Source organism: Grus americana, chromosome 6, assembly GCF_028858705.1.
Source record: "Grus americana isolate bGruAme1 chromosome 6, bGruAme1.mat, whole genome shotgun sequence".
Classification (NCBI taxonomy): domain Eukaryota; kingdom Metazoa; phylum Chordata; class Aves; order Gruiformes; family Gruidae; genus Grus; species Grus americana.
This window is the reverse complement of record NC_072857.1, coordinates 39,495,635-39,509,268: the sequence shown is the minus strand read 5'-3', so window position 1 is coordinate 39,509,268 and position 13,634 is coordinate 39,495,635. Positions and strand designations below refer to the sequence as shown.

Below are 13,634 nucleotides of genomic sequence, written 5' to 3'. Positions count from 1 at the left end.
TTTTTTATGAAGGACAGTTGCTTTGTAAAACAATAGCTGGGTTGGATTTTTCTCTCTAGCCAGACAGTGGTTGTTTAGCAACCCCCTGGATTTTAGGGATGTGCCATTATGATCATCTTTTATCCCCCTGTGCCCCCCGTGGCAGGGAGTCAGTCTCTTTCCATGCTAATTTACTGCCTCTCCACTTTGCTGTGTGCACTAATCCTGCCTTCTGCTAGAAAAGTACCAAATCTCTACGTACAAGAGTTCATAAGTGTGAGACCGCACATGGGGCTGTTTTGCCATGAATTACCTGGAAAAGCCTTTCTATGTCTATTAAAGTCACATCTTGTGTTTTACGGAGATATTTGTCCAAGGGAAACAGATTGGACCGTGCTCCAGGGCAGTGGGCTGTGCTCCGCAGCAGGCTGGTATGGCAGCTCTGTAGTTTTGGGAGCACAGTGCAGCTCGGCAGCAGGATTTGGCTCTGGCTCACGAGTGGGTTTTGGGCTGCTGCGTGCACAGGGTGAGGCGGGTGGAGCAGCGACTGGGGACTGCACCAGGAGCTGGCTGCTGTTTACTATGGGTGATCACAACCTCCGAGCTGCCTGTTGACTTTTCTGACCTTGTGCATGTGAAATGAGCTGTCTCCAGAGTTCTTTGCTCTCAATTTATCTCTGCTCTGAGACACAAGCAAATCCCAAAGTAATTGTTACACTTTAGTCCCACAGTAAAACCTACGAATTTATTCCATGAATAAAAACAGTGACTGACTGCTGCTTTTTGGTGGGGTTTTTTTTTCAGGGCTTGCGTGATCTCGCTGAAAACTTAAGGCATGCGTTCCTTCTGTTCCCACAATTTTGCTTTGGCTACGGTTTGATTGAACTGTCGCAGGATCAGGCGCTGCTGGGCTTCTTAAAGGCCTATGGAGTGGACTACCCTGACAAAACCTTTGAGCTGGACAAGACCACATCCAAGCTCTTTGCCATGTTTATCCAGGGCACTGTGTTTTTTGCCATTCGTCTTACAGTTCACGACAGGATGATTCAGAGAGTCTGGAACAACATACTAGAGTAAGTAACATCTGGAGCCTCGCTAGGAAAACAGACCAAGCCAGTGCTCAGTGGTTTAATTCTGGGCTCTCATACCATCATTGTCAATTATGAAGCCCATAAATTTCCAAGACACTTTGCAAACATGGAGTAAGCTTTTTCTGGCAGCAGTCCCAGTACCTACCAGTAATTAGAGTATTAACTAATAGAGGTATAGGTTACCAGAGTCCCTGGGAAGTCCTTGCTGGCTGAGACTATGGCCCTTGTTTCAGGGCTCTGGGTTTGGTAGGCTGATGTTCAGCTGGTTGGTAAGGGGAGTCAGCGCATTGGCAGCCTCCTCTGAATCTCCCCATCTCCTCTGGCTTGGGTGTGCGCAGGGAGGAGCGAGAACAGTCCTGTCATCTGCGTTACGGGTGCGTCTATGAGGCAGGACCTCCTCCAGCTCAGAATATTTGCTGAAAAAGAGGAAAAAAATTAGGCAGAAAGAGAATGTTGAGGTTTTAAATTCCCTAAATGGTGCAAATATCAGGAGATAATAGAAACTATCTGTATGTCTGTGTGTGTTTGTATACCCTGGGATCTTGTGGGAAGGCTTCTTAGTGTCCCAAGCACACAGGCCCACTGCTGTCTGCTTGCCAGCGGGTAAGGTCCCCTCTCTGCCCTTCCCGTAGGTTCCTGTTTGACAGAGTGCACGGCAAAACATCACTTCTGCCACCTGCGGCTGAAGAGGACGGGGATGTCCAGGCAGAGAGGAACCGGGTGGAGTCTGGCAAAGCTGACTTCGACGTGGTGCAGCTCCAGAATCTCACGAAGATCTACCACCTTCCTCACAAACGCATCGTGGCTGTGAAAAACATCAGCCTGGGGATTCCTGCTGGAGAGGTAAGCGAGGGGAAAAGGCTGCAGGGACCTTTCACCCTGGGCAGGGAAACTGGAACAGGTCCACAGTCCCACTGTCATCTTCTCTCCCAGTTCTTGCTGCTGTCCCAGCACAACTTGTTTGGCTCTGACCTCCTCCTTCCTTCCTTTGCCTTATGTATTGATTGGCGGTATGGTAGGGACTAAAGGCTCCTGGTGGATTTGGGACACCAAGTGACAGTTTGAAGGCCCTGGAAGGAGTGATGGGGACAGTGATGGAGCTGAATTCAGAGCAGAATGTGTCTGCATGCTGTGTTTGTACAGCACCTAGCATGGTGCAGTCCTGGGGTGGTCACTGTGGATTACCATATGGTAAATAAAGACAGCAGAATTTGTCCAGTTGCAATTATTCACCTAAACTGCATGTGAGACAGTGAGTCAGGCTTATCTGCTTGTATTTTTCCATCAGGGAAAGACAAATCACTTCAGCTGAATACACATTTTCGTGAATCAGAGCTTAATCTAACTCTAAAGAAAAAAACCCCATGTTATTTTGGTCATGTCAGTGCAGAAACCTGCAAAAACACTGACTAGTGAGAAAAGACAGGAGCACACGGAGCACCTCTGAGACCCAGAGGAAAGTTCGTGGGGCCTCTGGAGACCAGATGCACCTGACTTGTGGGGGAGCTTGGAAGTAATCCTTGGTACCTGATTATTTTAATTGCCTGAGTCCCACTGAGATACTGGGCGTATGGAAGGATGGAGGGTGCTGGGCAGGAGGACAGCAGCCTCACGTCGAGGCTGAGGCACTGTTCTTTGTGCCAGAGGATCTTTTCCAAACCACAGCTGGCATCAAGGTTTCTAACTTCTGGCAAAAGTCAGCCCGACACTGGTGTTTGGCACCGCAGACTCTGCACAGATACTGTCCCTGCCTGGACCCTGAGGTGGGGAAGAGCTTTGGATCAATGCTGTGCATCTGCAGTGGGCCCAACGCGTGAGGATGTTCACATCAGCTGGTCTGTACTAACGATATCAAAATAATGGTAATTATCAGCGCAATGGTAATTGCTTATGCAGCATATCTCCAACCTTAGCAATAAAACATAGATTTTTAGCATGAGATACTGAACTGTGCTTCAGGGAGCCAGTGCTTAATCTTATTAATGTAGTGCATTAGTGAGATTATTTGACAAAAATCTTGTGTCGCATTAAGGTTTTACCAATGACAGCACAAACCTCACTCACCTCATTCCTGTGAATAGCTCTGTTCCTGTCAAGGGGAGGCTTTGCACAAATTAGATGATCAGGATTTGGCCTGTCAGACGAGCTCACTGCAAAAATGCACCTTGCAGTAAAAGGAATGACCCTATTAGAGACACATCCTCACTTCTTCACCGTATTAAACAAACGGTCCTAATATAAGCTGCAGTATATTGCACCATAAACAACCTCCATTATAACGTTCCCATGCTCCGAGTTCCTCTGCCTCTCTTCGCAGTTCATCTTGCTCAAGGGTCCAGAGAAAAGAAGAGACAAGATGCACTGAGCACTCATTTTGGAGCAATATTTCTGCATTCTAAATACAGCATGGTTTACATTTCTACTTTTCTTTCCCACAACCCAGTGCTTTGGCTTGCTTGGTGTGAACGGAGCTGGAAAGACGACCATCTTTAAGATGCTGACAGGTGATATCGGAGCATCCAGCGGAAGGTTGCGGATCCAGGATCGTTCTGGGTATGGAGGATGTGATTTCTGGGGAAGGCACGTGAGCAAATCAGCCTGGGAGCAGTTTTTAAGGCTGGATGGCTAACAAAAAGAAATTTAAGTCTGAAACAAAACAGTCAAAACAGAGCAAAAATAAATAAGGCAGGGAATTTCATCCTTGTACGATGGCACAGTTGTTTCCCTGGGGATCTGCATTTTGCTGTCATACCTCTGCTGTTCTCTGTGGTGTTTCTTCCACTTTGTTCCACTGCAAAAGGGATCGGACTCAGATCCTCAGCTGAGCGTGCTCTCACTTCTGAGCCAGTATCTGGAGCCTGGCAGGACTCATCTCAAAGCACTCTTTAACAGGAGCGGGCTTGGTGGCAGCTGCGCCCTCTGAGGTGCTGGGCAGCTACGTGCTAGACATCGTGGCTAACGGATGTTGCAAATACAATTCTTCCTTTGCAGAACTGAGGCCCTGAAAGCTGAAGGCCTGCAAATTCATAGCATTTTCCTTCAAGGGTTAGGGAAGGGGGTAGGAAGCAAGAGAAAGGCTGTTTTTTCTCTCTCCTGTCTGATTCCACAGTACATTGGCAATTCAGTGTGTTTAAAATGACTTGCTGACTTCCTTATGCAGGTCCTTGAATGACATCAGCGAGGCACACTGGTCACTCTTTGGCTACTGCCCTCAAGAAGATGCCTTGGATGACTTGCTGACGGTGGAAGAGCACATGTATTACTATGCCAGGCTCCATGGCATCCCAGAGAGAGAGATCAAAGGAGTGAGTAACACCGGGGCTTGACTTAAAGCATTTTCCAATTATTGAGAGCCTTTACATTGATGTAATTAGTCTTTCGATAAATCGATATCCACATGGTAATTTATGCCCGGACTTTGTTGTGAAAGCAGTACTCTTGCTCCCATAGGTTGTACTCCAGCTTCTCCACAGGCTGAATCTGATGGCCTACAAAGACAGAGTCACCTCTATGTGCAGTTACGGCACCAACAGAAAATTGTCGACTGCTCTGGCTCTCATTGGGAATCCGTCGATTCTGCTGCTGGTGAGAAATGGGGGCCTTGTGGGGGGGAAGAGGAGCAGATCTCTGGGCTGGCAGAGGTACTTTGACAGTCTAGCAAAACCTCCTCAGGCACAGCTTGTGGGACGCTGCCCAAATGCCCGTAGTTAGCCTGACAACGTGTGCATCAGAGGAAAGTTTAGATTCTAGCAAGCACCCAAATTTTCCTCGAGGCCATAAGAGAGTGGTGAGTCTGCCAGTTTCTCTGTTAGCATCTTTCAGAGGTCAAAAATAGGTCCTATATTTGCCAGTTAAACTCTCCTTCTTCCCAGCTCTTTGTTGTTGGTTTGTTTGGGGTTTTTTTGTATCAACTGCCCTGCACAGGAAGAAAAGCAGCATCCAAGGCTCCAAATCTGTAGGAGAGCAAAGGAGCAACTTCCCTCAGGATTAGAACATAAAACTATTTTTCTAAGTTTGGCTTCCCCTTTTGTCTTTCACCTTGAACTTTCCAGTGCTTCCATGAGATATGCTACCGTTAAAATACACCTTTTTGTGCCGTTTTTCCACTTGCTGTGTTTTTGAATATGTGCAGTGCTCTGTGAGCAGGTTTCTCAATATTAAATTTGATACCCACTGGACATAAATCTCCCTTGCCCCAACTTGTATCGAGCTCAGCACTGCTGCCTTTACTTCTTACCACATACACCAGCACTCTACCTGCTTTTGGGAGATAAAAAAATCTCCATAAAAAGAGAAGGTGGGGAAATTTCCTCCGTACTGACTGCCGCCTCAACCCAAGCTGTTTTATTTCTGCCTTATATAAGGCATTGTCCTCAACAATAACAGTTTGTCAATCGGAAACTGGCTAACGATTTCATCAGCAATGCATAATTTCATCTCTGGCTTGCTGTCTCACGAAATGAAGAAATGCAACACTTGCTTCGGCAGCGTATTGAGAGGGAGGCAAAACGCAGGTGCACGTGGGAACCAAGTGCCAGTTGATAGCTTCTTGTCCGATAGCTTCTTGTCTGAGGTTATGCTGTGGTGTTTATGGATATTTCAAACAGATGGTGCTACCACAGCCCGTCAGTTCCTCTGGAGTCCAACGGAGGTTGAGAGTTTCTACTAGTCACCAGGGGAGCTGTGCAGTTCCAAGGGGTGGCAAGGATGGAGGTCTTAGTCAAGCTGACTTGCTTCTGCTTGAAGGGAGCGTAGGATGTCTCCGTCAAATCCATAACACAAATGAAGATAATCCTTCTCCCTGGTCTGTACTAGCGTAACTCTCCTGCGGGTCCTGACTAGCAAACACGACACTAACGATGAGCCTAAAAAGAGCACAAGTGTTGGGGAGATCGGATTTTTGAGTGCAAATTTACACTCAGTTCTGCCTTTCCTGATAGGATGAACCGAGCTCTGGAATGGATCCAAATGCTAAACGCCACCTTTGGAAAATCATCAGTGAGGAAGTGCAGAACAAGTGCTCGGTGATACTCACATCCCACAGGTAGGGCTGGTTTGGCTCTGTTTCCAGTTTCAGGGGCTGCAGGGGTACGCAGAAGCCCATCCTTCACACTCCCCTTTCCTCCTCGCAGAATTTCAGGGCACCGAGCTGTGACAGGTTTGGGGGGTTTGTTGTGGCTGAATGTGGGTGTCAGTAATGTTCTCTGATCACTAAAATAACTATTTTTTTTTTTGTATCTGCTCAATGAGTCATGAGTTTCTTGGTTGGTTTTTCAGCATGGAAGAATGTGAAGCCCTTTGTACCAGGCTGGCTATTATGGTGAACGGGAGTTTTCAGTGCATTGGCTCGCTGCAGCATATCAAGAGCAGGTCAGTAAAATGTACCTATGTCGCTGTTACTGAACAGCATGTGGAGTTACTAACCTACAGCTTGGAGGGCTCAGAACACAAGACCTTTCTTAACAGGGCATCAAAATAACGTCATTCTCTGGTTTGTTTCTTGCTACACCATTGAAATTCTGTGTTAACTAATGCGCTTTCTACTCTCTCACAGCCTTTTTTCCCAGAGATGTGTTCCCTCTCCAAAGTAAGCTGTTCACTGCTGAAAATGTGAAAAGCATGTTAGGGCTGAGCTTTGATTTTATTAGTTGTCACAATAGCTCGGCTTCTTATTAAGATTCACTCCAGGTTAACAACCCTGACCCCATTCAAGCTGCGCTCTGCCTGGATTAGATTTCCCCAAAGAGGCTGTGCAGCACTCTCAAAGGATTTTCTTTATCTGTTTCTCTTTCCTGCTGCGTTAATTGTGATTTTTTTTCTTTTTCCCCATAGGTTTGGAAGAGGATTCACTGTGAAGATGCACTTAAATAGCAACACAGTTAGCACTGAGATGCTGACAGAGTTCATGAAGTCGCACTTTCCAAATACATGCCTGAAGGTAAGCAGGACAAATGCTTTCAGGAGAGGCCCTCTCGATCCCTTCAGATTAACCAAGAGGATCTTGCAAGGTAGACATCTCGTAACACACTGTGCACGCAGATCCGTGCTCTCAGTGTAAGGGATTCGTACACATGCGCTTGTCAGTGCTATCAGCAACGTTGTCCAAATGGTTGGAGCACCCAAATTCCTTGGTGGCGTAAATAACCTCAGTCAAACAGCTGCAGTGACCTTGTAAGGCAGCTCTTAGGTGACCCTCTGCCCCTGTGAAGGGTCCCACTGAAGGCTGGACCGCACGGACATGCGCTTTATATTCAGTGGGTAATGAGATGGTTGGGTGCTTCCAGTAACTCTAAAACTAGAGTAAGCGAGTCACGAATCCCATCTATTGTCTGTAATCCAATCTGTGCATTAATCAAAACGGCAGACTTAGAGCTGGAAAATGTTGTGGCTACCCTCAAGCTTCCAACTGTGGGGCTTAACTATCACCTCCCAGTCACAAAAACCACAAAGACTCCCACTGGACAATAATATTCCTCACCTTTGGGAGCCAAAAGGAGAGAACACGCCCTCTGCCCCTTCATTCTCCCATGGCTCGGCTCCTCTTTGCTTTCATCCTCAGCCAGACAGCCGTCAGATCCGTTGGCTCTTTGTAGGCAGCAACCTCTTAACTTTACCCCACGCAGGATCGGCATTTCAACATGGTGGAGTATCACGTTCCGGTCTCTGCAGGAGGGGTAGCAAACATATTTGATCTCCTGGAAGCCAGCAAAGCTGCCTTCAATATCAGACACTTCTCAGTGAGTCAAACAACGTTAGAGGAGGTAAGGAATTAAAGATGTGTGGCCATCCATTTAAAACTGTTAACAGGGGAGCAGACTGATGGTTACACATAATGGACTGCTGCACACAATAGACGACATTTTGAAAGGGATTTCCATCTATATTCCTCCTGGGGATACTTTATCAGTACTACTGCTTCCAGATACCGGTGCTGGCGCTAGGAAAACGCACACCGAAAGCTGCCTGTAGCATAAAGGATCTATTCTTCCCTCTGTGACTGCTGATTTCAGCAGCTTCGTGCATGTGGATGGAGGGCAGGAATATGAATCACCCCTGAGTCCAGTGCTAGGCTTTCCACCAGTCCTGGAAATTTGCTTAATTTTGCTCTTTCTCGTACTGTATTTGGGTTGTAAGTTCATTTAGCATTACTCCAAACTTAGCTTCATGGTTAAGTTCCATCCATTTCCCCTTGGAAGAACATTCCCACGGGCATTAAAATCTTGCAGGAAACACATCAGCAGAAGGCATGCTGCAAGAAGAAATCATCCTGTTGAGCATCAGCATCTGATATATTAGATCTGTCCCAGAGAGAGGAGCAAAAACTGCAGCCCTGTAATCCTAGGAATTGTTAAACAGAGATCTGGCAGAGGAGGTCCTCAATATTCCTTTAATAAGGGGCAGCGGTTGTGAGAGAAACAGGCAGACAAACAGCAGGAAGCCCCAAGTCATGTTTTGTGGGAGGACAGCTTGGATTTGTGTATATGCAAATGTGATTGCAGATAGTGTTCTAGTAAGAATATTTTATGTATTCATTAGATACTGTTCAAACAAAGACTGTTACGTGTGTTTATATATATACCTATCTATATAAGATGCAGTTGTGTGTGCATGGATGTCAATTATATATAGACAGATGGGTTTATAAAGTAATAATACAGCTGTATTACACTGTGATCAAAACAAGCTACCGCACGGGTATTACCTTGCTAGTACTTTTGAAACACGAGCTGCAGGACAATTGGGTTTTGTACAGGATTGTATCTTTGCATCCCGGGTGTCGAGGTCCAGGAGTGTGCATCCATTTATTTACATTAGCCCACAGAAGCTCAACATTTGCAATTCTCAAATCCAGCGTGAATCCATTCCTGAGCACTCTCCCCAGGCTCACAGTCAAGTGAACAGCCATTCCTTTTTTTATATTCATTCATATTATAAATTATTTATGCTGTCACGTACTGAATGTTTTCCTTTAAACTTCTAGGTTTTCATCAACTTTGCTAAAGATCAAGCAGATCCTGATGGCGTGGATGCAGGTCCTGATGTGACACTGGACAGCTCTGACACAAGCAGCCAAGACAGCACCATCAGCTCCATCTATTGAAGGGACCCAACCACAGGGGATCATAGAACCTGGGGAAAAGACCTGATGACCCCTCGGGGTTCTTCCAACCCTGTTTTCTATGATTGAGAGGTGGTGGGGATAAAAAGCCCCATTTTCTTAGAGTACTTTTTTTTTTTTTATATGCACTTACTTTGTCACTAGGAATATGGTAGGCATTTAAGACTGGCATTTGGTTACAAATCAGATTGATCTTTCCACAGGTTCTTTCCCCCCCCCCCCCAGTTCTTGTTTTATGATCACTTCAATGCCTATGAGGGCTTAGTTGACATCACATGCTGCTCATGGCCGTTTGCTTCCAGCAGAAAGGGCTGCGATGGAGCAGAGGAGCTATCATTGGCAGCGCGGGGTGTTTGACAAAAAAGCCACCTCATGGCTGCCCTCTCTGAAAGCCCACGCGCCACTCCTTGCTCAGCAACAGACTTTCTGGGTGACCCTGAGAAAGTTGCTGGGTTTTGCCAGGTTCCCCACTGGTGAGCTGGGGTTCACGGCCTTGCCCGACCTCACAGGGGCATTGTGAGGATGTAGGTGTTACGTACAGAGAGTCGCATATGCCGTTGGTGGGGGCCATGGCTGGTAATGACATAAAGCTTATCTGTATGTGTGGGTGATGTCAGTACAAATATAATGATTTTAAAAGTCAGCGCTCCCAGTGGTTTTGGTTTGTTCCCGTAGTTTATTCCACCTCCATGTAACTCCTCGAGTAAGTCCTCCAGTCCCAGGCAGCTCCTGGCTCTTGGTACCCAGTGGAAGATCATTCCACCAACCAGTCCCCTTGTCTGTTTGGCTGGTGTTCAGGGCTTCTCTGGGACAGCAGAATAACGGTTACGAGGCAGGTACGTTGGTTGAACCTTCTGACTCAAGCGACGTTTGCTTCATAGGGCGTTCCCCTGACCAGAGTAAGAGCAACGAGCATCTCCCTTGCTCAGAAAACCTCCATTTCCCAGGCGGCTCTGTCTCTCTGCTTCTTTTTGGATCTTCCTCCTCCTCAACGCCTGAGCGGTGGCTTCCCCTGGAACTCAACAGCTGTGTTTTCCCACGGAATAAGGCATAATTAGCTGCTCCTTCAAAGACTCTGCCTGCGGGCTTTAAATGAGAGGACTGCCTACCTTTGAGCAGCAGCCCCCCAGTACCCCAGTTCAGCACAGCAGCACACACATCCTGCTTTTCCCCCCAGAATCATCAATAGGTAGAATAGTTTAATATTACTCTTTATTGTATGTATCGGCATAAGGCCTCAAAGTCTCAGTTTGGGGTCAGGGCATTGATGTACGTGGTGCTATTCATCACATCATTAACTTCAGGTCTTGGAGCTCAAGAAACTTAAGGTTGCTGGTAAAAGAGATTGCTGATAAAGCTGGGTCATACTTGAGCAGCCCCATACAGTATGGGGTTTGGGTTCGCACACACAATTCCAGCCAAAGGGGGTTTGCGTGGGGTTTTTTCCTTGTTTTTTCCCTCCTCCCCAAAGCAAATTTGAGCCAAGGGAGACTTTTGATGAAAGTTGCAGTGACACATCTTTCTCACCCTGGTCATCAGAGGAGTTTTACTAGTTCAGCTCCCATTTGATGCTAAGGCTTGCTGAGACACTCACGCAAGGAACAGGTACTTTAAATATCAAGGGTGTTCGGGATTTTACGCTGGGACGCTGAAGTTCAGGGTTTAGCTATTGCAAGGAGGTTGTGTTTTCTCCTTCATCGTGGTGTAAACTTCTTGCTGATAGCAGGAGGAGTTTTGTTATGGATTGAAGGTTTTATCAAGCCCTGAATTATGCCTCAACCTGCTGACTGTAATTAAAACTGGAATTCAGCTTCTTTCCAGAATGCATTTGACACCTGCGGTTTATAAGTAACTGAAAAAGCTGCCCAGACATTCATTGTAGCTTCTATTATTATGTCTCCAGCTCTGCAAAAGCTCTTTTTTTCTCATTTTCATTGCATATCTTATACAGATCACAGTATAAAATTAAGCTTTTCTCTAATGGAGGGCTTGCGCTCCCTGCAAAGGACTCGGAGCATGAATGCCAATGATTTAAATGCAGCCTTGTAATACCAATCAGAGTATTATTTTATTATGTCGATGGCTTTGCAACTGCCAGTGAAAGATGGATCTTCAGGCTCTGTCCAGATGTACTTTACATTTAATTGAGGGAGACTGATACAAAGCTATTCTTTTGTCCCTTTAGAGCCTACTAATCAAAAAAAAAAAAAAAAGGAAGTGATTCATTGGAATACTTCAGCAAGTTGCAGTTTAGTTGGGTAAAATAGAGTGTTCAAAAAAAAAAAAAAAGGCAAAAAGCATCCTTTGAATTTCCACCCAATTCTGGCATTAATAGAAACATCTGCTTCATGCACAGTGTGTCACGGCGATGATATACGCTCCCCATTTTCACTTGCAGGTAAAAATAAAACATCTGCTACTGCAATCAAGTCTGTAGGTATCGGTCCAAACAAGCCAAAGTTTACGTACTTAGGGGAATTTAATTGAAACCTGTGGAGAAGCAGTTACAACTGTTTAGGGGGTTGAAGCATCTGGCAAGGAGGTTGTATATAACCTCACCAGGGGCTGAGTTAGCTTTTGTGCCATGTCACGAGTATCCCTGCAGAGCCTCACCGATTCAACCTGTCCCTTTCGGAGGTAGGACGCACCCTAGGCTCGATTCCGGGGCGATCAATGTGGAAGCTAATACTCTCCGTGCCTGTGTACCAGCAGGTGCCCCCCTGGTGTCAGCCCTCTCTGAATCCCCTCAGAAATTTTTGCTTTACAGGACTCTGCTTTCAATAAAAAAAAAAAAAACCCAACAGCCAGGCAGCCAACAAGCTTGGTCCTTTCTTTGGTCCGAGCAGGGAGGTAAGATCACTGAAAACATTGACCCTGGTGTCCCTGGAAAGGACGGAGGAGCGCTCTGCGTACCTCCACACGTCACCTCTGTAGGAGCGGGAGATGAATGCTGCAGTCCGGGGGGAAAACAAGCTTTTCATCTCACTGCTTTAATGCAATCTCACTTCAGCCACCCTAATAACCCTTGTTTGAGGCAACAGGGAGCAACAGTGCCCTGCTGGAGCGATCACGCAGCCCGTATGTGTTAATTAGAACTGCACGGGCCTCAACTGAGCTTAATTTAAAAATGCTCTAAAATATTACAGGCACAAGGTATGCGCAGTACAATCACTATACAAGTCCGGGGCCGGAGAGACGAGGAGGAATTTCATAATTGGTTACGTGGATTGTGCGACTGATTCAAATCAGGTTTGTAATTGGAGCTGTGGACTTGGAGACAACGATTCAAATCTCCGTCCTGGCTCTCCTTCATTTATCGCTTTGCTCTGCTGATGAGAGCGCAGCGCTTCTCCGGCCTGATCCTTGCTTAGCTTCGGTCTCCACGCAAATGGCACCGAGGGCTGAACTTGCAGGGTCAGAAAAGGTCTGGCAGAAGCCGGGCTGTCCAGAAGGGCCAACATTAAGCGATGGTTTTCTCAGCCCTCACTACTGTAAATATAAATTCAGGGTCTAATTGGATTTCTTTTTTTTTTGTCCTTTCACGAGAACCGCAGGAGTGGTTTTGTTCCTGGGTCAGATCAGAAAACATGTTTATAGGTCAAATGAATGCATCTAGGTAAACGTAACTCGGTGACCAGTAAAGCGCAGGAGCAGGTGATGCTCGCAGACCTGCTGCCTGCCCGGAGTCGCTCCTGGGACCCAGGATTTGCAGTATCCGACCTCAGAACAAGCTCAGGACGGAGCCCCAGCCTGTCGTGGGGGCTTCGGCTTCCTTACATTGCTGCAGCTTCACTGAAGCTGCTCTGAGATTTTTTGGCTCTTTACAAGCCAAGAAAAATGCTCCTGCATTTAACAGAGGAAGGGTTTTTTTGTGAGCTGGTGGAGGAAGAAAAATTGTTGGATGGCAACAGCACATAGCGTGATTTTACTCTTTTTTTTTTTTTTTTTTTGCAGACAACAGCTGTGATCTTGCATAGCTATAACAAAATATCAACAGTGTATTAAAAAAGAGCACAACAGAGAAAAGCAGCAGTGGGGAACGACAAAAAAATGAATTCACCAGAATTATTATTCCACAACAGTATTTAAATAAAAAAAAAAAAACCCACACTAATTAATTTAGTTGTTCAGGGAGAGGGTGGAAATAAGGAAGATGGCACTGAAATAGTAAGAACAACATTAGTATGGGACACAGCCAGCGCTAACTTACTCTTGGCTCTACTCCTCACGCTACTCGCATACGCAGCGCTGGTAATGAGGGAGGAGGATGAGCCCCGCGGCGCTGGGGTGCAGCCCCTGCTCAGAGCAGCATAGGGAGCACGAGCCGGAGCAGGGCCCCCCAAAATAACTGCAGCGTGGAGGGGAGCTGCACAAGGCCACCCCAAGGGGTATCGGTGTTTTGGGATGGGGCCTGACCTGTGTCACGGTACAATCCCGCAACACCG

The 13,634-nt window shown here is 46.5% G+C and overlaps 1 protein-coding gene across 1 annotated transcript in view; it reads left to right on the top strand.

The window, feature by feature from the left end:
- The window catches only part of ABCA12 (ATP binding cassette subfamily A member 12), an 86,504-nt gene extending 76,838 nt beyond the window's left edge, over window positions 1–9,666 (top strand). The window contains exons 45-54 of the mRNA XM_054830124.1: window positions 784–1,052; window positions 1,703–1,913; window positions 3,514–3,623; window positions 4,231–4,375; window positions 4,521–4,655; window positions 6,011–6,114; window positions 6,348–6,440; window positions 6,903–7,008; window positions 7,694–7,831; window positions 9,052–9,666. Of these exons, the coding sequence (XP_054686099.1) occupies window positions 784–1,052; window positions 1,703–1,913; window positions 3,514–3,623; window positions 4,231–4,375; window positions 4,521–4,655; window positions 6,011–6,114; window positions 6,348–6,440; window positions 6,903–7,008; window positions 7,694–7,831; window positions 9,052–9,171 (1,431 nt within the window). The 3' untranslated portion in view covers window positions 9,172–9,666. The remainder of the gene's footprint in view (window positions 1–783; window positions 1,053–1,702; window positions 1,914–3,513; window positions 3,624–4,230; window positions 4,376–4,520; window positions 4,656–6,010; window positions 6,115–6,347; window positions 6,441–6,902; window positions 7,009–7,693; window positions 7,832–9,051) is intronic.
- Window positions 9,667–13,634: the final 3,968 nt, after the last annotated feature.